We start from the raw sequence: 27,342 nt of genomic DNA on the forward strand, positions 1-27,342 counted from the left end.
TGGTCTGACTACAAAGCCCAAATGTAAATATGACCTGGAAATCTAAGTTTATGAATCAAAGTGAAAGCTCAATCAAATGAAAGTGACAGAATAAGATTACTTCCCAAGCAAAGCCAATGTTTTGTCTCCTCAACTATAGAGGGTTGTAGCTCAACCAAAGAAATGAAACATATCCCCATATGTATCGGATTCAAGTCTTTTCTGGGTATTTTACAGCTTTTTCTCTAGCATTATCGAATCCATTTTATTTTCTTAAATATTAACCCAACAAAAAGAAGGGATGTGATTACGAATTGACAAGGCTTTACATCAGTATAACAAATCAATAATTTAATTATTGGGAATTTATTGACGTCCCATAGTAACCAGCTCATGGTGCTGAAAGTAGGCATAATTCATTTCAACAGTCTTCATTTTCATTAGACTTACGAACAACAAAAGGGCTTGTGTTGGAGCCTATTTCTTCCTATTTAAGAAATGAGGTAGGTCTACCTGTTTGACAGACGAAATTAGGCTATGGGCTGCTATATCCATAGATTCAAGACAGTATGACCTTTTATTAAAGAAATTGGCAAACAAAAAGTACATGCCTACCCATTGTATTTGTGCTATTCTACCCCCATTTTGCCATATATAAACCTCTGCATACTCGCACATGCGCGTTGGGCAATCTACCGGAGCGCGAGGACGGGTAGGAGAGCAGTCCTAATGGCGGAGAACGTACGGTCGCCTTTTGACTACCGGGAGCCACCGACCCTCGACAGTGACGGGGATGGGAGCAAGCCGCCACCGCCGCAGCCCCGGGGGTGAGCTAAATAGCTTATTGGGAAATACATTTTTGTTGTGTATCTGGTCACTTGCTAACGTTACTTTGTTCGAAAGTGAAGTAGAACGCAAGCCCTGCCTGAACGTGTGTTTGTTTAGTTCCAGGCTTCCATCCGCGTGATGATTCTGCTGACAAAAATGAAACACAGCAAAAGTGCTTTTTCGCTTCGGAATCACTAACTAGTTTAGTATGTGCAAGCATCCACAATTACGGTCACCCACTTCTCTTAACGCCGATTAAGCCGTATGATTTTGCTCTTTCGTTTGGTAGTTAGCCAGCTGTAATGCGCTGTCTGTTATTTCAATAGCCAGCCAGCCAACTAGCTAGCCATTTTATCTTGTCCGGCCAGCTAACGCGTTACGTTAGTTATATCGGCAGAACAGTAGTCTTCGCTAACTGACTAGCTATCTAGATTTAATTGCATTTAGGATATGCCTTACTTGATTCTGATAACTAACGTTTGCTAACTAGCGAGATACATTATTCATAGATAATTCGTTAATTGTGAATATTTCATTAAAACCACACCTGCATACCAGATGTTTTGGTAGCTAGTTAGATCATCTTTATTCAAACTGATGTTGTTGGGGGGGGAAGCCCCAGTTAAATTCAGGCATCATTTTCACTGTGTTGATGATCTGACTGACTTGTGGTCTACTGTATCAGAGAGAGCGAATGAGGGATACAAAGTTATCTCAGGTGTGTGTGGAGTGGGGCGCATTTTATATAGGTTTGCTATTAGGGTTTGTCAAATGTTTATTTTATAAAGCTATTATTTTGTGTCTTTATCAGATTATTTAGATTATTTATGGATTTGATTCAATTTGTTGATAGTATCAGTATAATTTTAACATCTGTCTATGTCACCCCAATTGTTAATGCCATATCTATTTCACTGCCGTTTTGAATTTAACTTTAGAAACAATATTAGAATAACATTGTTGTGATTAAATTATTCAATACGGTAGTAGAAAATGACTTACTACGAGTGGCTGTAGACCTTTCTTGGGGTTGTTTGATAGCAAGAAATTGCCTATTCAGAATGTGGTAGATGTAAATGCAAGTTATTTTACATGGCCAAAAGTATGTGAACACCCCTTCAAATTAGTGGATTCGGAAATTTCAGCTTCACCTGTTGCTGACAGGTGTATTAAATCGAGCACACAGCCATGCAATCTCCATAGACAAACATTGGCAGTAGAATGGCCGGTACTGAGGAGCTCAGTCACTTTCAATGTGGCACCGTCATAGGATTCCACCTTTCCAACAAGACAGTTAATACAATTTCTGTCCTGCTAGAGCTGCCCCGGTCAACTGTAAGGGCTGTTATTGGGAAGTAGAATGTCTAGGAGCAACAACGGCTCAGCCGTGAAGTGGTAGGCCGCACAAGCTCAGAGTACGGGACCGCTTAAGCATGTAGCGCATAAAAATCATCTGTCCTCGGTTGCAACACTTACTACCGAGTTCCAAACTGCTTCTGGAAGAAACATCAGCACAATAACTTTTCGTTGGGAGTTTCATTAAATGGTTTTCCATGGCCAAGAAGCCGCACACAGGCCTCAGATCACCATGCGCAATGCCATGTGTCGGCTGGAGTGGTGTAAAGCTCGCAGCCATTGGACTCTGGAGCAGTGGAGACGCGTTCTCTGGAGTGATGAATCCCGCTTCACCATCTGGCAGTCCGACGGAAGAATCTGGGTTTGTTCGGATGCCAGGAGAACGCTACCTCTATCTAGAAATGTAATTATTGTCATGCACAACATAAATCTGTCTGCTCTATGCAGTACATTTTTAATCTGAAATGTTCTTAATCTGAAGGGAACCCTAGCCCAAGATGTACTCTTAAGGAGCCTGCCGTTACTCCTTAAGGTCCAAGGACCTTATACGATATCTTCAGAGGTAGACTTTCTCTGGCAGCCAAATACTCAAGCTAAACGTGAATGGATTATAAATTGCGATACAGTTTCTAGAAACATAAAGCCCCTTTTATATCACATCAAAGTAATTTCACAAATGCAAAATATACACTGTTTTATACGGCTTTATCACAGTTGTGTTCAACAGTATGTTTCTGGTGACCTTCTTCCGTTACACACAGGTGTTCGGTGCATGCTACATAGCTAATTAGCACAGGTAGTCCCTCTGTCTTCCATCTGTCTGCCGTCAACACTCGCTGTAATGGCGATATGGCCACGTGGGAACGATAACCCTATAAAGGTGTGTATCAATGCAACCTTTTTATTTATGTATTATTTCTCGCTGATATGAAAGATACGGTCCTTATGCTCCCAAAACCTGTACCGCAAGCGATGCATGTTACTATTCAGACTGAGCGTTTGGGCACTTAACAAAACTCCCACGTACAGAAGACTCCTTTGTCCTATGACTCTTATGTGTAATGGAACTGAGAGTCATGGACAAGGGCTAAAGGAACCCCGCGTGTGTTTTGTAGGCGGGTGTGTGGGAGAAAAAGGAAGGGTACACCTGTGAAGGTGTGTGACCGGGCCTACGTGACCGAGGATGAAGAGGAGGAAAGTCTGTCTGAACACAGCTACAGTCCGGGTAAACACACGCACAGACAGACACCCTATCACGTGCCGTCAGAAAGTATTCACACCCCTGGACTTTTTCTAAATGTTGTATTACAGTATGACTTTGTTACTGGCCTACACACAGTACCCCATAATGTCAAACTGGAATTATGTTTTTGAAGTTTTTACAAACTCATAAAAAAATGTAAAGCTGTATTCAACCCCTATGTTATGACAAGCCTAAATAAGTTCAGGAGTAGAAATTTGCTTAACAAGTCACAAGTTGCAACAATAGTGTTTAACATGATTTTTGAATGACTACCTCATCTCTGTAGCCCACACATAATTCTCTGTAAGGTCCCTTAGTGTTGCAGTGAATTTCAAACACAGATTCAACCAAAAAGACCTGGGAGGTTTTCCAAGGCTTTGCAAAGGAGGGCACCTATTGATAGATGGTTAAAAGAAAGCAGACATTGAATATCCCTTTGAGCATGGTGAAGTTATTAATTAGCATGGTGAAGTTATTAATTACACTTTGGATGGTATCAATACACCCAATCACTACAAAGATACAGGCGTCCTTCCTAACTCAGTTTCCGGAGAGGAAGGAAACCACTCAGGGATTTCACCATCAGGCCATTGGTGGCTTTAAAACAGTTGGTGTTTAATGGCTGTGATGGGAGAAAAACTGAGGATGCATCAACTTTGTAGTTACTCCGCAATACTAACCTAATTGACAGAGTGAATAGAAGGAAGCCTGTACAGAATAAACATATTCCTAAACATGCATCCTGTTTACAACAAGGCTCTACTGTAATACTGCAAAAAATGTGTCAAAGCAATTTAACTTTTTGTCCTGAATACAAAGTGTTTTGTTTGGGGCAAATCCAATACAACACATTACTGAGTACCACTCCCCATATTTTCAAGCATAGTGATGGATACATCACGTTATGGGTATGCTTGTAATCGTTAAGGACTTGGGAGTTTTTCAGGATTAAAACAAACGGAATGGAGCTCAGCACAGACAATATCCTAGAGGAAAACCTGGTTCCTTTCAGCAAGACAATAACCTTAAACATAAGGCCAAATCTACACTGGAGTTTCTTACCAAAAAAGACAGTGAATGTTCCTGAGTGGCACAGTTACAGTTTTGACTTAAATCTACTTGGAAATCTATGGCAAGACCTGAACAATGGTTGTCTAGCAATTTTCAACAACCAATTTGACAGAGCTTAAAGAATTTTGAATAGATCAATTGCCAAATGTTGCAAAATCCAGGTGTGGAACGCTCTTAGAGGGGGCTCCCGAGTGGCATAGCGGTGTAAAGCAGTGCATCTCAGTGCAAGAGACGTCACTACAGTCCCTAGTTCGAATCCAGACTGTATCACATCCGGCTGTGATTGGGAGTCCCGTAGGGCGGTGCACAATTGGCCCAGCGTCGGCCGGGTTGGCCGTCATTGTAAAGAACAAATTCTTATTAACTGACTTGCCTAGTTAAATAAAGGTTACATTTAAATAAAAAATAATAATAATTGAGACTTACCCAGAAAGACTCATGGCTGTAATCACTGCCAAAGGTGGTTTTACAAAGTACTGACTCTGCGTGTCAATGCTTAGGTACATTACATATTTCTATATTTCATTTTCAATGAATGTGCAAAAATGTCTTAACATGTTTTCACTTTGTCATTATGGGGTGTTGTGTGTAGATGGGTGAGCAAAAATGTATGTGTAAGTACAGTGCCTTGCAAAAGTATTCATCTCCCGTGGCGTTTTTCATATTTTGTTGCATTACAACCTGTAATTTAAATAGATTTTTTATTTGGATTTCATGTAATGGACATATTATAATATTACATATTATGGGCATGTAATGGAGATATTATAATATTACATATTATGGACATATTGGTGAAATGAAAAAAATAACTTATCTAAAATAAAAAACGGAAAAGTGGTACATGCATGTGTATTCACCCCCTTGGCTATGAAGTCCCTAAATAAGATCCGGTGCAACCTATTACCTTCAGAAGTCACATAATTAGTTAGATTGCACACAGGTGGACTTTATTTAAGTGTCACATGATCTGTCACATGATACACCTGTTCTGAAAGGCCCCAGAGTCTGTAACACCAAGCGGCACCATGAAGACCAAGGAGCTCCAATCATGTCAGGGACAAAGTTGTGGAGAAGTACAGATCAGGGTTGTGTTATAAAAAAATCTCCTAAATGTTGAACATCCCACGGAGCACCATTAAATCCATTATTAACAAATGGATAGAATATGGCACCACAACCTGCCAAGAGAGGGCCACCCACCAAAACTCACGTGCCAGGCAAGGAGGGCATTAATCAGAAAGGCAATAAAGAGACCAAAGATAACCCTGAAGGAGCTGCAAAGCTCCACAGCGAAGATTGGTGTATCTGTCCAAAGGTCCACAGAGCTGGGTTTTACGGAAGAGTGGCCCGAAAAAAGCGATTGCTTAAAGAAAAAGTAAGCAAACACGTTTGGTGTTCGCCAAAAGGCGTTTGGGAGACTCCCCAAACATATGGAAGAAGGTACTCTGGTCAGATGAGACTAAAATTGAGCTTTTTGGCCATCAAGGAAACCACTATTTCTGGCGCAAACCCAACACCACTCATCACCCCGGGAACACTATCCCCACAGTGAAGCATGGTGGTGGCAGCATCATGCTGTGGGGATGTTTTTCATCGGCAAGGACTGGGAAACTGGTCAGTATTGAAGGAAGGATGGATGGTGCTAAATACAGGGAAATTCTTGAGGGAAACCTGTTTCAGTCTTCTCGAGATTTGAGACTGGGACAGAGGTTCACCTACCAGCAGGACAATGACCCTAAGCATACTGCTAAAGCAACACTCGAGTTGTTTAAGGGAAAACATTTAAATGTCTTGGAATGGCTTAGGCAAAGCCCAGACCTCAATCCAATTGAGAATCTGTGGTATGATTTAAAGATTGCTGTACACCAGCGGAACCCATCCAGCTTGAAGGAGCTGGAGCAGTTTTGCCTTGAAGAATGGGCAACAATCCCAGTGGCTAGATGTGCCAAGCTTATAGAGACATACCCCAAGAGACATGCAACTGTAATTGCTGCAAAAGGTGCCTCTGCAAAGTATTGATTTTGGGGGGGGTGAATAGTTATGCACACTGAAGTTTTCTGTTTGTTTGTCTTATTTCTTGTTTGTTTCACAATAAAACATATTTAGCATCTTCTAAGTCAAATGACACAAACCCCCCAAAAATCAATTTTAATTCCAGGTTGTAAGGAAACAAAATAGGATAAATGCCAGGGGGTGAATACTTTCGCAAGGCACTGTATACATTGGGTTAAATGTGTGCTGTTGTTCTTACCTGTGTGTAACTCTCCTAGGTGGTGGGCAGTACCCAGAGGGAGCGGAGGACAGACTGCCTCCACCCGGAAGCCCTTACTACCTTGCTGACCCCTCCCAGCTCTGGTGAGAGAGACAATAGGATTACTCAATTACACTTTAAAAAATGTGTTCTTCTGAAACATACAGCCAATGTCTGATAATGAGAGGTAGAGGATATCATGCTTGATGAGAAATAAATTAAATGTTTCTGGTCTTATCTAGAAATCGCTCAATGAAATATTGATGCAATCACATTGTTTTTGTAGTTGCATTTTTGGTTTTGATTTATTTGATAATAAAAAAAACCCCAGAAACAACCACATGTGGATAATGCATTTAAAATCATGAGTATTACACAGTTTGAAAACCTAATTTTGGTCCTTCTACATATAAAGGCAACATGCAACAATTTCAAAGATTTTACTGAGTTTACAGTTCATATAAGGAAATTACATTTATTAGGCCATAATCTATGGATTTCACATGACTGGGAATACAAATATGCATCTGTTGGTCACAGATATAAAAAATAAAATAAAAGTAGGGGCGTGGATCAGAAAACCGGTCAGTATCTGGTGTGACCACCATTTGCCTCAGTCAGCGCGACACATCTCCTTCGGAAAGTGTTGATCAGGCTGTTGATTGTGGAGTTTTGTTCCACTCCTCTTCAATGACTGCATAGTTGCTGAATATTGGCGTGAACTGCAACACACTGTTTTACATGTCAATCCAGAGCATACCACACATGCTCAATGGGTGACATGTCTGGTGAGTATGCAGGCCATGGAAGAACTGGGACATTTTCAGCTTCCAGGAGTTGTGTACAGATCCTTTCGACACGAGCCATGCATTATCATGCTGAAACATCAGGTGATGGCGGTGGGTGAATGGCGTGACAATGGGCCTCAGGATCTTGTCACTGTATCTCTGTGCATTCAGTTGCCATCAATAAAATGCTATTGTATTCATTGCCCGTAGCTTATGCCTGCACATACTATAACCTCACCGCCACAATGGGGCACTGTGTTCACACTTCTTCAGCGTGCCAGTGGCCATCGAAGGTGAGCATTTGCCCACTGAAGTCGGTTACGACGCTGTACTGCAGTCAGATCAAGATCCTGGTGAGGATGACGAGCACGCAGAAGAGCTTGCCTGAGACGGTTTCTGACAGTTTATGCAGAAATCCTTCGGTTGTGCAAACCCACAGTTTCATCAGCTGTCCGGGTGGCTGGCCTCAGGCGAACCCGCTGGTGAAGAAGCCGGAATTGGAGGTCCTGGGCTGGAGTGGTTACACGTTGTCTGCAGTTGTGAGGCTGGTTGGAGGTACTGCCAAAGTTCTCTACTTCGGCTAATGGTAGAGAAAGGAACATTAAATTCTCTGGTAATAGCGATGGTTGACATTCCTGGAGTCAGCATGCCAATTGCACGCTCTCTCAACTTGAGACATCTTTAACATTGTGTTGTGACACAACTGCATATTTGGCCTTTTATTGTCCCCAGCAGAAGGTACACCTGTGTAATGATCATGCTATTTAATCAGCTACTTCATATGCTAAACCTCAGATAGATGGATTATTTTGGCAAAGGAGAAATTTTCACTAACAGGGATGTATCAAAATTGTGCACAACATTTGAGAGAAGCTTTTTGTGTGTATGGAACGTTTTTGGTGACTTTTTTTTCGGCTTCATGAAACACGGCAACAACACTACATGTTGTGTCTTATAATTTTGTTCAGTACAAATAATTGGTAAAAACATTAACAAACATAAACACATACATAAGTAGGCCTAGGCTACACAGTACACCTAGCCTAGTAGGCATACCTGGGTTACACATAACCAGGGGTTGGTTTTTAGGAACAGAACCGGGAACGAAAGTGAACTGTTATTTTAAAAGCATGGGAACTGGTTAATAACGTTATTTTACGTTTAGGGACTCTTTTTTTTCAGTCCCACAAAAAAACATTACAAGGCACCTATGCAAAGCCCTCAATCTGTCACACAAACGTATTCCAGTGTCTGCCTGCCAGCTGAAAATCTTTCTGTCCGTGTAGGCTACCTGCTCCTCCCACCTCCGAAGCATAGGCTACTGTAGCCTACTGACATTATTCACACTCCTTTACTTTTTCTGCATTTTGTGTTACAGCCTGAATTAAAAAGGGATTAACTCTGCAAAATGTAATTTTTTGGCCACCCAACCAAATTCACATAGAAATGTGAGTAAAAGATCTGTTGTTCTCATTGATAGCAGGTCTAAGATGCTGTAGATATTTTCTATGCGCGCTATTTCTAGGCATCGCGTTGTTACATTTTTGCATCTTTTACTTTCGGTTTTGTACACCAGCTTCAATAATATATCCAATATTTTTGCTTATTGAAAGATTATAAAATAGAGCACACAGCCATGCAATCTCCATAGACACACATTTGCAGTAGAATGGCCATACTGAAGAGCTCAGTGACTTTCAATGTGGCACCGTCATAGGATGCCACCTTTCCAACAAGTCAGTTTGCAAAATTTCTGCCCTGCTAGAGCTGCCCCAGTCAACTGTAAGTGCTGTTATTGTGAAGTGGAAATGGCTCGGAGCAACAACGTCTTCAGCCGCGAAGTGGTATGCCACACAAGCTCATAGAACGAGACCGGTGAGTGCTGAAGCGCGTAGCGCGTAAATAATGTTGTTTTCGGTTGCAAAACTCACTACTGAGTTCCACACTGCCTCTGGAAGCAATGTCACCACAAAAACTGTTTGTATGGAGCTTCATGAAATTGTTTTTTTCCATGGCCGAGCATCCGTACACAAGCCTAAGATCATGCGCAATGCCAAGCGTTGGCTGGAGTGGTGTAAAGCTCGCCGCCATTGGACTCTGGAAAGGGTGGAAATTCTCTGGAGTGATGAATTATGCTTCACCATCCAGCAGTCCGACAAACGACTCTGGGTTTGGCTGATGCCAGGAGAACGCTACTTGTCCGAATGTATAGTGCCATATGTAAAGTTTGGTGGAGGAGGAATAATGGTCTGGGGCTGTTTGTCTATGGTTCAGGCTAGGCCCCTTCGTTCCAGTGAATGAAAATCTTAACGCCACAGCATACAATGACATTCTACATGATTCTGTGCTTCCAACTTCGTGGCAACAGTTTGGGGAAGGCCCTTTCCTGTTTCAGCATGACACTGCCCTCATGCACATAGCAAGGTCAGTACAGAAATGGTTTGTCGTGATCGGTGTGGAAGATCTTGACTGGCCTGCACAGAGCCCTGACCTCAACCCCTTCAAACACCTATAGATGAATTGGAACGCCGACTGCGAGCCAGGCCTATTTGCCCAACATTTGTGCCTGACCTCACTAATGCTCTTGTGCTTGAATGGAAGCAAGTCCCCGCAGAAATGTTCCAACATCTAGTGGCAAGCCTTCCCAGAAGAGCGGAGGCTGTTATAGCATCAAAGGAGGGACCGGCTCCATATTAATGCCCATGATTTTGGAGTGAGATGTTCGGATAGACTACAGTACTGAGTACAGCACAGGATACACACACGCTAGCCCACACGCTGTACGTTTTAATATTGTTGTATGGTGGTATTGTACATTTTGTGCTGTGGATATGTATTGATGTGGTGCCTTGGCAGCAGCTAATGGGGATCCAAAAAATAGCTTACATCTTTGAATTTTAATTTGGAGCAGATAATTAGGAGTTTTTGGAAATGTGGTCGCATAAACCTGAGGGAGATTTTACATTAAATTCCATGATCAAAGTTTGCATCTGCACAATCCTTCCACTAAATTCGTTTTAGAAAAATGTTCAATGGAAATTGTCACAATTAGTCCTTTTGCATAGCATTGTATGGTTTGTTCAACTTTTGAAATCAATATTTTTTGTTTGGCATACATTTTTTTAAGTAAAAACAACTGAGTCAAAGCGCAAATCCGTTACCGTAGAATAGCCCACACCTCACCAAGACCTTGATCAGTGAAATCCGGTGTGTCAGCGCTAGAATAGAGCAAAAGGCAGCACACCGTGTATCTCTCCGGGACCGGGCTTGGTGACGACCAATCCAATGGTGAGTGGATGGTATGTAACGTTACTGTGTTTCTCCGTACAGCGTGTCGGAGCTGGGTGAGGAGGGGGCGAGTGGGGTCCGGGGGCCAGTGCTCTTCCACCCCCCGCCTAACTGCAGAATCCGAGAGGTGCACTGTGGAAGCCAGGTGCGACTGGTCGTTATAGCGATCCACGACATCGCCAAAGGGGAGGAGATCACGGTGGACTACAGCCTGACGGACTGGGGAGAGAACACCATGGTGATTGACTTGCTGATAACATCACCAGCTTTCCTCATCACAATCCCATTTCGTCCATTCTTAAATATACTTGGGGAATGAGTTGTTAGAGGTCATGACGTCTGACTAACAGCAACCTTATACACATCAAAATTGACGTTGTTCATCTGTAGGCATTACTAGTTGCATTCATGTTGTCTCCTTGTTCTAAGAAAAAACATTGCAATGCCCAGTGTAACTGTTGTGGCACTCAGATAATAATGCTCTGAATCCATATTGAAGCCTGTTGGTTGTGTTATGAATATTCTAGGGATTCCATAGCTCTGTGTCTTCGCGAGGGTTTGACTGCAGCTTTAACCCAGACAATAACATTAAGAAGGTAATCAAAACGGTCGTGACCCTACCTCAAGTTCATTTAATCTATTGGTTACAGAGGGTATTTACAAAGTCTCTTTTGTCTTGTTTTGGGGTTTGTCTCCGAAAAGGAGGAAGAGCCCGGCCCCCACCCTCTGTCTCTCTCTGACTACCTCACCCCCTCCTGGTCCCTCTCCCCTTCCTCCTCCCCGCTCACCCACTCTGAGCCCAGCGACTCGGACCGAGAAGAAGATGAGGAGGAAGACGACGACGATGATGATGACGATGAAGAAGAAGAGATGGAGGAGCTGAGGGGCCGTATGCTCCGTCGCCGAAAGAAGCGCAAGATAGCTGTCACGGTCACCACCAAGAAGAACAGCGCCGCTAACCCTAGGGCGGGACCCGGCCACCCCTGCTCGTTGTCGTCCTCCCAACTGGCCGCCTCCCCGGCCCAGACCCAGTCTCAGCTCGCCACGACCCTGGCGCCCCCCACCACCAATATCAACAACAACATCAACATAAACATTGGTAGCTCCAGTGGGGCTACGGTCAGCCGACGGCAGCACTGTTCCTACTGCGGCCGCCACTACCGTTCGCTGGCGCGCCACCTGGAGAAACACCATGCCAACCAGCCAAAGGTCAGGGCGGCCATGGATCTAGCCACACGCCACACACACTCCTCCTCTACCTCCTCCCATCCTCACTCCTCCTCCACCGCCTCCTCTCATGGCCACACCTTCGCCTCCCCCCAGCCCTCCTCATCCTCCGCTACTGCCCCTCTCCCTCCCCCTCCTTTCTCCAGGGAGAGAGCGAGGGATGCGCCGGCCACTCGAAGTTCCTCGGGGGCGGTCTCCTTTTCGCTCTCACTGTCTGCGCAGTCGGCCGTGGCCAAGAAAGGCTCCAACTTATCGGTGCAGACGCCAAAGCAATGCTTCGCCCCTGCAGTGGCACCGGTTAAAAGTCTGCCCACACCAGCCAGGAGGGGCCGCAGGCCGAAGAGAGCAAAGGAGGAGCAGCAGAAAACAGAGGAGTGCTTCAGAAGCAAGGAGGAAGAGATACCTCCACGTTCTACCCCCGAGCCGGAGGAAGAAGAGCCGGGTGAGGAGCTGGAGCTGTGTGGAGCTGGGGAAGGGGAGAGTCCTGAGAATAAGAGTGCCGAGATGGCTAGGTATGTGATGGATAATATGGTTCTGCTGCATTGGGGAGAAAGTCGGGCCTAACTGAAATGTGAAATATGAAGTTCTGAATCAAAACTGCTTGAGAAATGACAGCATATTCTGCAATTCTATCATTATTATTGTGATAAAGATAAAGTAAAAATATTACTTTTTGACATGTTATTGTTTTTACTTTCTCTCTCTCCCTCTCTCTGCCTCTCTCCTTTTTCTAGCTCTCACAGACATCACATGCCCCCTCTCCTATCCTCCCTCTCCTGCCTGGTGCTCTTCCTCCGCCGGCAGCAGCACTCTTCCTTCTTGTCCCTATCTCGCTCCTCCAGTTCGGCCGAGGCCTGGCGCCTACTTTGCCACTCCAGCCTGGCGCTACTTATCCTCTACAACCGGCACCGTGAGTGCGAAGTGGCCAAGCTCACCACCCAGGACTACCACAACCGCACCACCACACCGAGCCCGACCCAGGCTAACTTGGCCAACGACCCCCCCACTGGCCTAGAGGCCATCCTCTCCCCCTTCGAGCGCCAGGTACTTTGCCACCTCCCCCGGGCAGGTGTGCTGGGTAAGCGGGGGCGTATCCAGCCCCTCATCCTGCCCCCGCACTGCGAGCCCTGCATGGAGCTGCTCCTTCAGACCTCTGCCAATGTGGGCGTGGACCCCCACAGCCCCTACGTCTTCTCCCGGCCCTTCCACTCGCCCGCCACGCCGCTCCGGGGCACCGACCTGCTGCGCAACCTGGCACGTGCCAGCGGCGCCAAGAACCCCGGAGTGCTGACCCAAACGCGAGTGCGCCGGCAGGTGGCCATCCTTACCCAGTTACTGCTCCTGGAGGAAGGTGAGGGGCAAGGCCTGCCGGGCGGGGCGGCTGGCAAGCGCCTGGAAGACTTCCTGCAGCGGGAGTACCACGTAACCCAGAGCTGCACCACGATAGGCCGAGACCCTGCGTTGATGGGACATGTGGGCAGGGTGGTGCTTTATGGGGAGCGGCAGGGCGTGCTGTTCAGAGGGATGAGCCTGCAGCACATTTGTCTGGAGCTGGATGGTAAGGAGACACTGCCGGGAACTCGGCTCTGGTATGACGAAACTAGCACTCACTACTAATTCATGACAGAACGCCATCCCTAAAAAAATTACGTTTCTGTTCATGAAGGGTTTGCACCAGTTACCTTCAGAAGGGAATACAAGATAAAAGTTGCATTTAGGTGTGAACTATTCATCTCCCCAATTTTCTCTCATTGTGATGTTGGAGGAGAGGAGGAAACAAGGAGGTTCTGAGATGGATCAGCAGTAGAGTAATTGATAGCTTTGTTTAACATGAGTATGCTTGTCATGCTCACTAGGGGTATGTTTACTTGTTGTAAGTTGTTAATAAAGCAGTAATACGGGAGGCTTTACACTGAGGGAGGCGACACAAGGGCAATTCTTCTCTCGCTATGACACAGCTGTGAGCAAACTAATCATATCATTTTAAATAGATGGGAGCTCTTAATACTGCACCTTGCGATTCCATTGCCTGCAGTAAAACAATCTGTCCTTATCAGACATTGTTAACGGACTATGTGATATGTTACTGTTTGCTCATTACAAGTGTGTAAATTCCAGAGGAAAACGTTGCCCTGAGTCTCCAAGTCCTTTACATTGTAAACTCAGCAAAAAAATAAATGTCCCTTTTTCAGGACCCTGTCTTTCAAAGATAATTCGTAAAAATCCAAATAACTTCACAGATCTTCATTGTAAAGGGTTTAAACACTGTTTTCCATGCTTGTTCAATGACCCATAAACAATTAATGAACATGCACCTGTGGAACGGTTGTTAAGGCACTAACAGCTTACAGACGGTAGGCAATTAAGGTCACAGTTATGAAAACGTAGGACACTAAAGAGGCCTTTCTACTGACTCTGGAAAAACACCCCAAAAAAGATGCCCAAGGTCCCTGCTCATCTGCATGAACGTGCCTTAGGCAGGCTGCAAGGACGCATGAGGACTGCAGATGTGGCCAGGGCAATAAATTGCAATGTCCGTACTGTGAGACGCCTAAGACGGCGCTACAGGGAGACAGGACGGACAGCTGATCGTCTTCGCAGTGGCAGACCACGTGTAATAACACCTGCACAGATCGGTACATCCGAACATCACACCTGTGGGACAGGTACAGGATGGCAACAACAACTGCCCGAGTTACACCAGGAACGCATAATCCCTCCATCAGTGCTCAGACTGTCCGCAATAGGCTGAGAGAGGCTGGACCCACCATCGCTGGACCAGACAGGACTGGCAAAAAGTGCTCCTCACTGACGAGTCGCGGTTTTGTCTCATCAGGGGTGATGGTCGGATTCGCGTTTATCGTCGAAGCAATGAGCGTTACACCGAGGGCTGTACTCTGGAGCGGGATTGATTTGGAGGTGGAGGGTCCGTCATGGTCTGGGGCGGTGTGTCACAGCATCATCGAACTGAGCTTGTTATCATTGCAGGCAATCTCAACGCTGTGTGTTACAGGGAAGACTTCCTCCTCCCTCATGTGGTACCCTTCCTGCAGGCTCATCCTGATATTACCCTCTTGCATGTCAATACCACCAGCCACACTGCTCGTTCTTTGCGTGATTTCCTGCAAGACAGGAATGTCAGTGTTCTGCCATGGCCAGCGAAGAGCCCGGATCTCAATCCCATTGAGCACGTCTGGGACCTGTTGGATCGGAGGGTGAGGGCTAGGGCCGTTCCCCCCAGAAATGTCTGGGAACTTGCAGGTGTCTTTGTGGAAGAGTGGGGTGACATCTCACAGCAATAACTGGAAAATCTGGTGCAGTCCATGAGGAAGAGATGCACTGCAGTACTTAATGCAGCTAGTGGCCACACCAGATTCTGACTGTTACTTTTGATTTTGACCCTCCCTTATTTCAGGAACACATTATTCAATTTATGTTAGTCACATGTCTGTGGAACTTGTAAAGTTTATGTCTCAGTTGTTGACTCTTGCTATGAAAATGAACGCAGTTGACAGTGAGGACATTTCTTTTTTTGCTGAGTTTGAAAGGCAGGTGTTGGTGAATGAACAAAGCATGTTGTATGTTATATTCCTGTTGACATATGTGCCCTCTCCCTCTTCTATCCCTATTCAACAGTGATGGTGGGTAACTCTGCAGACTCCTTCTCAGTTGACTCCGACGGGGAGGCAGAGAAGATGGAGGTGGTGAAGAAGCGACCAGGTCGACCCCCCCGCAAGAAAAAAGGACCCCCTCCCTCTGTCAACCCTCCGCTCCCTGGTGCCCACAAAAGGAGAAGCATCCAGCCCAAGTCCGGTATGTACCATTGTATTTCTCGGCCTACCCAATGCTTGATATATTAATGCATATTTTGGTGAATTGTTTTGAACAAAAGCCTATTTTTGTGAGCCACTGTGTGCTAGCGTCAGACAAATTTGATCAACAAGGGACTCGACAAGCGACTCGATTACTTCCTTAACACCTATCGATCTTTTCAAATCTAGAAATCTTAGTCACATTCTAGTCATTTCATCCTTCGTTAGTTTTTGTTTTCAGTCGACTAAAACTCTGGACAATTTTTGTCTTGTTTTAGTCACATCCATTTTAGTCACATAATAGTGTAAATAATGAATGTTTAGGCAACCTCTAACTTCTAACTCTTATACCTTAGCTGGCAACATTGATATTGTGGCAGATGGTAACCAATGCCAGACATAATTAAGCATATAGGCTATAAAGCCTTGGCTACAGGTTAAACAATTTACAGCTCTGATTTTCTCCCCATCATAACCATCAAGGGGGGAAATAACAGTGGTTTCCTTGAAAAGGGGAGAATTTGAGCTTTCCGAGTATTACTTTACTCCTAATATTCAACAAATGGCACATGTTTTTCCAATCTGAAAAAGTTAACTGCAACTCTCATTTGAGGACCGTGGTGCGAGAGCGGCAACGCAGATTAATGAATAACAGCGCACATTGTGATCAAAGCAAAAATAGCCTACATGAAAGTGAGATCAATCAGACCACGCAACTGAAAGATGTAAATTCTGCCAATGAGAGGATTGCATAAAATATTTTGCATGCATGCTTATGGTTGGACAAAACAATTGAAAAGTAGCTTCATGTCAAATGAAATGGCACATGGAATTCTCATCTGGTCACATTTTCGTACACTAAAATGAAAAGTAATTTGTAATAGTTATCGTTTTTCCCCCCCAGGGCGTCTCGTTATCGTCAATAGATCGTTGAGTATTTTTCATCATAAAAGCTATGCATGAACCTCTTTAGTCAGAAGTCACACATTTGACAGATAGTTAGGACACCTCATGAGCTTCCCTAACCAGTCAAGTATTTACCAGCAGCTGTCTTGATAATAGAAAAATGCAGGGTATCAGTGGTTGCTGCGCCACAAGCAATTTCTATGGAGTTGTTAAAAAAATATTTTGATAATTTATGGATTGATCATATAATTATCTACATGCAACAGTGTCTCTTGTGCCCTTCACAATAATTTCACAAGGCTTATTTCACATGATATGCCTAAATACCTAATAACAAATGAGCTAACAAATAAAGATGATTTTCTATCGGTTTATTGTATTACCTACATTGTATTATTGGAGCGCAATATCACATTGTTTAAAAAATGCAGAGGTCGGGCATGACTAAGTTGGGCAATTGAAGGCATCTAGAACTTATGTTGACTTTGATTGTGTTCGATGAAAATGAGAGACCTTTCAAACATGGTATGCAGCATTGTTTGCAACATTATCGTCAAGTGACTTGAGGCCGACTGTGCCAAAGCGATTTAGTTGTTAAATGGGAGTGACTAGTGGGTTGATATAACAGTAATAGTGTCAGAATTCAGCTTTAAACAACCATAAATTGTTTTATGCATGCCAACATACAGTGCATTCGGAAAGTATTCAGACCCCTTGACTTTTTCCACATTTTGTTATGTTACAGCCTTTATTCTAAAATGTATTAAATAGTTTTTCCCCCTCTTTTCATCAATCTAAACACAATACCCCATAATGACAAAGATATTTTTTTTTTTTGCAAATTTGCCTGAAATATCACATTTACATAAGTATTCAGACCCTTTACTCAATACTTTGTTGAAACACCTTTGGCAGCGATTACAGCATTACGTCTTCTTGGGTATGACTTTACAAGCTTGGCACACCTGTATCCGCCCGGCCAAACTGAGCAATTGGGGGAGAAGGGCTTTGGTCCGGTAGGTGACCAAGACCCCGATGGTCACTGTCAGAGCTCTAGAGTTCCTCTGTGGAGATGGGAGAACCTTCCAGAAGGACAACCATCTCTGCAGCACTCCACCGGACGGAAGCCACTCCTCAGTAAAAGGTACATGACAGCCCGCTTGTAGTTTGCCTAAAGGCACCTAAAGACTCTCAGACCATGAAAAATAAGATTCTCTGGTCTGATGAAACCAAGATTGAACTCTTAGGCCTGAATGCCAAGCGTCACGTCTGGAGGAAACCTGGCACTGTCCCTACAATGAAGAATGGTGGTAACATGGCAGCATCATGCTGTGGGAATGTTTTTCAGTGGCAGGGACTGGGAGACTTGTCAGGATCGAGGAAAAGATGAATGGAGGAAAGTACAGAGCGATCCTTGATTTTAAACCTGCTCCAGAGCGCTCAGGACCTCCGAACTGGGGCGCAGCTTCACCTTCCAACAGGACAACGACCCCTGGCTTCGAGACAAGTCTCTGAATGGCCTTGAGTCGCCCAGCCAGAGCCTAGACTTGAACCTGATCTAACATCTCGGGAGAGACCTGAAAATACTGTGCAGCAATGCTCCCCATCCAATATGACAGAGCTTAAGAGGATCTGCAGAGAAGGATGGGAGAAACTCCCCAAATACAGATATGCCAAGCTTTAGCGTCATACCCAAGAAGACTCGATGCTGTAATCGCTGCCAAAGGTGCTTCAACAAAGTACTGAGTAAAGGGTCTGAATACTTATGTAATATTTCATTTTTTTAAATAATAAATATATTAACAAAACATTTTTGGCTTTGTCATTATGGTGTATTGTGTGTAGATTGAGGGGACAAAAATGAACAATTACATTTTAGAATAAGTCTAACGTTACAATATGTGAAAAAAGTGAAGGGGTCTGAATACTTTCCCAAAGACAGAATGTGTGTGTATATTACATATCAGCAAAAAAAAATTACCTCTCATTGTTAACTGTTTATTTTCAGCAAACTTAACATGTGTAAATATTTTTATGAAGATAAGATTTAACAACTGAGACATAAACTGAACAAGTTCCACAGACACCTGACTAACAGAAATTGAATAATGTGTCCATGAGCAAAGGGGGGGTCAAAATCAAAAATAACAGTCAGTATCTGGTGTGGCCACTAACTGCATTAAGTACTGCAGTGCATCTCCTCCTCATGGACTGCATCAGATTTGCCAGTTCTTGCTGTGAGATGTTACCCCACTCTTCCACCAAGCTCACTGACATTTATGGGGGGAATGGCCCTAGCCCTCATCCTCCGATCCAACAGGTCCCAGACGTGCTCAATGGGCTTAAGATCCGGGCTCTTTTCTGGCAGAACACTGACAATCCTGTCTTGCAGGAAATCATGCAAAGTACTGGAGGGTCAAGATGAGCCTGCAGGAAAGGTACCACATGAGGGAGGAGGATGTCTTCCCTGTAACACACAGCGTTGAGATTGCCTGCAATGATAACAAGCTCAGTCTGATGATGCTGTGACAAACCGCCCCAGACCATGACGGACCCTCCACTTCCAAATCGATCCCTCTCCAGAGTACAGGCCTTGGTGTAACGCTCATTCCTTCGACGATAAACGCGAATCCGACCATCACCCCTGGTAAGACAAAACCGCGACTCGTCAGTGAAGAGCACTTTTTGCCAGTCCTGTCTGGTCCAGCGTTTGGTGGGTTTGTGCCCATAGGCGACGTTGTTGCCGGTGATGATTGGTGAGGACCTGCCTTACAACAGGCCCACAAGCCCTCAGTCCAGCCTCTCTCAGCCTATTGCAGGCAGTTGTTGTTGCCTTCCTGTACCTGTCCCGCAGGTGTGATGTTCGGATATACCAATCCTGTGCAGGTGTTGTTACACGTGGTCTGCCACTGCGAGGACAATCAGCTGTCCGTCCTGTCCCTGTAGCTCTGTCTTAGGTGTCTCACAGTACGAACATTGCAATTTATTGCCCTGGCCACATCTGCAGTCCTCATGCCTCCTTGCAGCATGCCTAAGGTGCCTAAGGTGTTTTTCAGAATCAGTAGAAAGGCCTCTTTAGTGTCCTACGTTTTCATAACTGTGACCTTAATTGCCTACCGTCTGTAAGCTGTTAGTGTCTTAACGACCGTTTTACAAGGATTAATGTCAGGAATTGTGAACTGAGTTTAAAAGTATTTGGCTAAGGTGTATGTAAACTTCAGACTTCAACTGTATATATAATTTATTATTAGAATAGATGTTATAATTTTTTTTGTGTGTATTGTTAGATATTCCTGCACTGTTGGAGATAGGAACACAAGCATATCGCTACACCTGCAATAACATCTGCTAAATGTGTATGCGACCAATAAGATTCTATTTTTTTTACTGCACACAGACTGAGTCCACTCAACTTATTATGTGACTTGTTAGACACATTTTTACTCCTGAACTTATTTAGGCTTGCCATAACAAAGCGGTTGAGTACTTATTAACGCAAGTCATTTCAGCTTTTAATTTGTAATTAATTTGTAAACTTAAAAAAAGAAAACATTATAATAATTATATCTGCTTTGACATTATGCGGTGTTGTATTTAGGCCAGTGACAAAACATCTAGCTGTAATCAATTTTAAAATCAGTCTGTAACACAACAAAATGTGGAAAAAGTAAAGCGGTGTGTACACTTGCTGAAGGCACTGTATCGATTAGGGGTTCGGTGCTCTGTGGGGATGGATTTGGAATTGGGTAATTGATACACATGAGTCTGTCCTGTGTTCCCAGGGAAGCGTGGGGTGCTGAAGCGGCCCTGGTCGGAGGCGGAGCGAGTCGCCGTGGAGACGCACCTGAAGAGGAACATCATGGAGCTGCGCGTGCCAGCCAAGGCAGACTGCGAGCGCTGCTTGCACCTCTGCCCTCTTCTGGTCAGCAACCAGCGCGACTGGAGGGCCATCAAGTTTTACTGCCACAACCGCATCCAGCTACTGAAGAAACAAGGTCGGAAGGAGAGTGCAGGACGAGGCACACTCTGTTAGATAGGGATGGGGAGAGAGAGAGAAAGGAAGTGAGAGATGGAAGAGGTCGAGAACCGACTGCTATGATCTGGAGTGACCTGTTTCTGGTCCTGGCGACGTAAGTGCAGTCTACTGGTTTTCTACTGAATTAACCTGACCTCTGACTTCATTTTAAAGACTCGTACCTGGGACTAGAAGTTCAATATTAGTCCATATTTGTAATGCGGTGTTGACTTAATCAAGAGTCAAAACGATAACTAATTGAGATTAGTTGAAATGTCTCCTGTAACCCGGGGCCATATCCACAAAGCGTCTCAGAAAAGGCCCAAGGAATCCTGTTAAAACCTGTTGTAAAAGAACTCCTAGCTCAGAGTAGGTTTTAGGATGTTAAGTCACTGCTCCGACAAACTCAATGTCTTATCTTGTTATCACAACAGTTTGAGGTACTCCAAAGGAAAGATAGTGATGGCGCTTTTTGACATTGTTGCAAATGATTAATCCGTATGAGGCATTGCCAGCTGTGAACTCTATAGCACGCTTCAGACGTGACTGTATGTTGCAATAGTGTAGTGTTTGACATAATTTTTGCCCGACACGGTCAGCCTTCTCTTAATTCTTGCCTAATATGTTGGCATGCGAAATATATATATTTTTTACCAATTCTGATTGTTGTTCAAATCTAATTAGCATAATAGAAAAATACCCATCAAATTCGGTCTTTTTTTTCTTCTTTTCGGTAAGGAGCAGTTTTTGGCATAGGCTGTGTCTCAATCCACCGCATCCTACAATGTCGCCCTTCCACATTTGCAGTGAAAGGTGGCAGAGCTAAAGCGGTGTTTGTCAGGCCATGAGACATCCCGAAAGTTGGTCTTCTCACAAACGTCTGTAGCGTATTATGACCCCCCCCCCATGTCGATTTTAGGTGCGACTCATCACCTAAGAGGCTTCATGCAAAGCTTTTATTTTTACCCATACGGTCGTTCCATATGAATTCACTTCCTGCACCCCTTTAGATTTGAACGAAACCTTCCAAACATGTTTGTCCATGGTAGAAGTTGTCTGAAAGTGACTTTTTGGACCTGAATGCCAAAACATTCAGGAGATAGAGTTGCGCAAAGTTGACCCATTTTGCATTTCCCACCCTACCGTAAGACATCCATGTCTTTATGACTGAAAAATATAACTGTTGAGTTTGATATCATTTGAAAGCTTTCAAACAGGGTTGTCAAGCTATTTGATAATTTTTTTACAATATACATATATATATATATATATATATATATATATATATATATATATATATATATATATGTGTGTATATATATATATATATATATATATATATATATATATATATATATATATGTGTGTGTGTGTGTGTGTGTGTGTGTACACACACACAGTACCAGTCAAAAGTTTGGACACCTACTCATTCAAGGGTTTTTATTTATTTTGACTATTTTCTACATTGTAGAATAATAGTGAAGACATCAAAACTATTAAATAACACATTTGGAATCATGTAGTACCCAAGAAGTGTTAATCAAATCAAAATATATTTGATATTCTTCAAAGTAGTCACCCTTTGCCTTGATGACAGCTTTGCACACTCTTGGTATTCTCTCAATGAGTAGGTGTGTCCCAACATTTGACTGGTTCTGTATATATACAGTGCATTCGGGAGAGTATTCAGACCCCTCGACTTTTTACACATTTTGTTAAGTTTACAGCCTTATTCTAACATTGATTAAATCTTTTTTTCCCCTTCATCAATCTACACACAATACCCCATAATGACAAAGCAAAACAGGTTTGTAAAATTTTTGCACGTTTATAAAGAAAAACTACTTAATACTTATGACATTTACATACGTTTTCAGACCCTTTACGCAGTACTTTGTTGATGCACCTTTGGCAGCGATTACAGCGTTGTCTTCTTGGGTATGACTCTACAAGCCTGTCATGTTGAATGGGGATTGTCGGGGCCACTCAAGGACATTCAGAGACTTGTCCCGAAGCCACTACTGCGTTGTCTTGGCTGTGTGCTTAGGGTCGTTGTCCTGTTGGAAGGTGGTCTTGAGCGTTGATGAAAACCTGCTCCAGAGCGATCTCTCTGTACTTTGCTCTGCTCATCTTTCCCTCTATCCTGACTAGTCTCCAAGTCCCTGGCGCTGAAAAACATCCCATCAGCATGATGCTGCCACCATGCTTCACCGTAGGGATGGTGCCAGGTTTCCTCTAGACATGACGCTTGGCATTCAGGCCAAAGAGTTCGATCTTGGTTTCATCAGAACAGAATCTTGTTTCTCATGGTCTGAGAGTCTTTAGGTGCCTTTTGGCAAACTCTAAGCATGCTGTCATGTGCATTTTTACTGACTAGTGGCTTCCTTCTGGCCGTCATTATGGGGTATTGTGTACACGTTGAGGAATTTATTTTATTTTATATTTTTTTTATTAGGGCTGTAAAGTAACAAAATGTGGAAAAAGTCAAGGGTTCTGAATACTTTTCGAAGGCACTATATATATATTTTTTCAATTTTTTTTGCGTTAAAGGAGAAGCTTACCCAAAATTGAGGAACTTTCCCGTTTGTTTTTTTGGAATACAGAAAAACATTTCCAGTACACCAGAGTGTATGGGCAGCAAAATCCCTGTGGTCTGTTAGGTTCTAAATGAACCGAGTAAAACTCGCGGATGCTTAGTAAAGCTCAAACCAAGTTTATTCACCCACTTGGTCAAACAGCTGCATAAGACAACCTATTCACACAAGTACTGTTATTTAACTCTTTCTCCTATGCTGAGTCTCCTACACATCTGAACAGCCAATTACGTCTCTGTTGCTAGACAGCACCTTAGTGAAATCCGTTCTTCCTCACTTCATCTGACCTGACCTCGGCCCCAAACTCCTCACTCCTCCCCATAGGATCCCTGATGTCCAACAATAAAACATTCTGACAGAATGTATACGTTCTACATTCCCCTCTCCCTCTGTGATATGAATAAGAATATTTCGTATTTTCAAGTTTAGAAGTCAGAACCCATCAGGTCGCAAAAGCAAACGAACTGTTCCTCATTACATTACTCCATTACTGTACGAATTGTAGACCCGTATTCTCATTCTCTGCAGCACAAACATTTCTCATTCACGGCATTGGAGCGCAATTGCCACAACTGCACCGCCAGTCTGTGTTGATTCTCTGGGTGGGTTGGGGCTGTGGTCCGGCTACTGCTACGGTCTCAGTGGTTAGAGCGGCGGTGACCATCTGAAGGTCAATTTGCCTTAATTCTTTGTCCGAATACTCGGGCTCAAATAAATACTGTTAGACGACACCATCGACCCACCCCCTCTCCTTCACTTGTTTTCTTCATCACTAGCGATTATTTTGTCGTCATACATATTTGTAGATTGCTGTTTACATTGTATAACTAATACAGTGGGGAGAACAAGTATTTGATACACTGCCGATTTTGCAGGTTTTCCTACTTACAAAGCATGTAGAGGTCTGTAATTTTTTATCATAGGTACACTTCAACTGTGAGAGACGGAATCTAAAACAAAACCTGAACCCAATAGAAAATCTTTGGAAGGAGCTGAAAGTCTGTATTGCCCAGCGACATCCCCGAAACCTGAAGGATCTGGAGAAGGTCTGTATGGAGGAGTGGGCCAAAATCCCTGCTGCAGTGTGTGCAAACCTGGTCAAGAACTACAGGAACATATGATCTCTGTAATTGCAAACAAAGGTTTCTGTACCAAATATTAAGTTCTGCTTTTCTGATGTGTCAAATACTTATGTCATGCAATAAAATGCAAATGAATTACTTAAATATCATACAATGTGATTTTCTGGATTTTTGTTTTAGATTCCGTCTCACAGTTGAAGTGTACCAATGATAAAAATGACAGACCTCTACATGCTTTGTAAGTAGGAAAACCTGCAAAATCAGCAGTGTTTCAAATACTTGTTCTCCCCACTGTATGTTACGCTGTCTTCACTTCTCCGCCGAGTGAGCTGGGGAGAGGGCAAACTCCACTGAACTAGTTTGAATGTATGGAATCACTTGGGAGTTTCTGTATTTTGGGTAAACTTATCCTTTAATGTCAATTTTCAAATAATTTGTAAACTAATTTTTTCCATTTTCACATGTAGCTTAGACCCTCCTATGTTACATAGTCTGAGTGTTTGTGTTGTGCACTAAATCGGTTGAGACACATCATCTCATGAATACAGGGTGGGTGTAATTTCAATCATAACCATGACTCATAGAATGGACCTATCCCTTCAGTTCACTGCCATTTAGCTGGTACACAATTGAATTTGAAATGGCATTTATCAAGTTACTACCTGAAAGATGTATACAGCCTTCCATACATGCTTGCCCATGGTATTAGTGGTCAGAAAGTGTCAAACTAATAATTTAATACAAAGGTATTTTTTTACCTTTAACATAAAGGTAAAAACATAATTTCTCAAAATATGTTTAAACAAATAATTAGTTTGACAACCCTTTTTATAAGCTTTCAAGTTCAACCATTTATCTTTTTCAGTGATGACATAGATGTTTTCATGGTCGGGTATGCAAAATGGGTCAACTTTGAGCACCTCTATCTCCAGAATGTTTTGTCATTCAGGTCCCAAAAATCACTTTCTGTCCTTCTACAATGGGCAAGCTTGTATTGAGGGTTTCATTCCAATCAAAAGGGATGGAGTCAGAAAGTGATTGAGATTATATGGAACGACCCCATAAGAGTAGGAGTAAAATGTCTCTATTTTCGGTACTTAAGACCAATTTTCTACTCTGACACTTTATGGATACGGGCCCTGGATTGGGAATCATCGGTTCTAGAAGTGTGGAAGAGTATCCGAGTTTTAAAGACTCAATTTCAATGTGAGCGAGTTCAGGATCGGAGAATGTTTGGAAGTCTAGCATCCACCTCCATTGAAAGCTGAAGATGAAACGTGAATGTTATTTTGTCTTTACAAAGATGGAAGAAGAAACATTATGGTTTTAACCCATAAGATCCACCCTAGAATTAGCCTACATGTCATATGGACTGGGACACCTATGAACTGTAAAGTTTTTGTGTTTGATATCGATAACTGACTGGCTTGTACCCCAACCATTGCTTTCATGGTCAACTGTATTGATCAAAGTATTGGACCGTGATGCACCAGTGAACTTGTTCACATGTACCTTTGTACCCCGGTCTAAGTCAAACTAGTATGAAACATGGCACTCATTGTTCAAATTGTTTATCATGTGTTTTTTGTTGTTGTTTTTTTCAACTATCATATGGTCTTATTCGTAACAAATGTAAATGTGTACTAATCAACAATGAAATTGGACATAGTAGGGGTTATTAAGGTCTTATTGTGCTTTGGTGTACATAATGTAAATACTACTTATTAAAGTGTATCACATTTTGAAGTGTTTTCTTAACCACAATTGCAAAGTGAGATTTTGCACTAGGGTAACACATGCAACATAAAACATTTTTTATTTTATTTTTATTTCACCTTTATTTAACCAGGTAGGCTAGTTGAGAACAAGTTCTTATTTGCAACTGCGACCTGGCCAAGATAAAGCATAGCAGTGTGAACAGACAACAACACAGAGTTACACATGGAGTAAACAATAAACAAGTCAATAACATGGTAGAAAAAAAAGAGAATCTATATACAATGTGTGCAAAAGGCATGAGGTAGGCAATAAATCAAATAATTACAATTTAGCAGATTAACACTGGAGTGATAAATCATCAGATGATCATGTGCAAGAAGAGATACTGTTGTGCAAAAGAGCAGAAAAGTAAATAAATAAAAGCAGTATGGGGGGTGAGGTAGGTAAATTGGGTGGGTAGTTTACAGATGGACTATGTACAGCTGCAGCGATCGGTTAGCTGCTCGGATAGCAGATTTTTAAAGTTGTTGAGGGAGATAAAAGTCTCCAACTTCAGAGATTTTTGCAATTCGTTCCAGTCGCAGGCAGCAGAGAACTGGAAGGAAAGGCGTCCAAATGAGGTTTTGGCTTTAGGGATGATCAGTGAGATACACCTGCTGGAGCGCGTGCTGCGGGTGGGTGTAGCCATCGTGACCAGTGAACTGAGATAAGGCGGCACTTTACCTAGCATAGCCTTGTAGATGACCTGGAGCCAGTGGGTCTGACGACGAACATGTAGCGAGGGCCAGCCGACTAGGGCATACAGGTCGCAGTGGTGGGTCGTATAAGGTGCTTTAGTAACAAAACGGATGGCACTGTGATAAACTGAATCCAGTTTGCTGAGTAGAGTATTGGAAGCTATTTTGTAGATGACATCGCCGAAGTCGAGGATCGGTAGGATAGTCCGTTTTACTAGGGTAAGTTTGGCGGCGTGAGTGAAGGAGGCTTTGTTGCGGAATAGAAAGCCGACTCTAGATTTGATTTTGGATTGGAGATGAGTCTGGAAGGAGAGTTTGCAGTCTAGCCAGACACCTAGGTACTTGTAGATGTCCACATATTCTAGGTCGGAACCGTCCAGGGTGGTGATGCTAGTCGGGCGTGCGGGTGCAGGCAGCGAACGGTTGAAAAGCATGCATTTGGT

The 27,342-nt window shown here is 43.3% G+C and overlaps 1 protein-coding gene across 3 annotated transcripts; it reads left to right on the forward strand.

The window, feature by feature from the left end:
- The first annotated feature begins 665 nt into the window (after positions 1–665).
- Positions 666–26,184, forward strand: LOC139561878 (uncharacterized). 3 transcript variants are annotated; one of them, XM_071379255.1, is made up of 9 exons: positions 666–806; positions 3,279–3,388; positions 6,751–6,835; positions 10,850–11,045; positions 11,335–11,403; positions 11,510–12,546; positions 12,769–13,592; positions 15,671–15,847; positions 20,535–26,184. In XM_071379255.1, the coding sequence occupies exons 1-9, from the start codon at positions 709–711 to the stop codon at positions 20,783–20,785; spliced, it is 2,847 nt and encodes a 948-aa protein (XP_071235356.1). In that variant the 5' UTR covers positions 666–708; the 3' UTR covers positions 20,786–26,184. The 3 variants fall into 3 exon arrangements, with proteins under 3 accessions (XP_071235356.1, XP_071235357.1, XP_071235358.1); XM_071379256.1 differs by lacking the exon at positions 11,335–11,403; XM_071379257.1 differs by lacking the exon at positions 3,279–3,388 and having other exon boundaries at positions 681–806.
- Positions 26,185–27,342: the final 1,158 nt, after the last annotated feature.

The sequence above is a fragment of the Salvelinus alpinus genome, chromosome 31 (genome assembly GCF_045679555.1).
Source record: "Salvelinus alpinus chromosome 31, SLU_Salpinus.1, whole genome shotgun sequence".
Classification (NCBI taxonomy): Eukaryota; Metazoa; Chordata; class Actinopteri; order Salmoniformes; family Salmonidae; genus Salvelinus; species Salvelinus alpinus.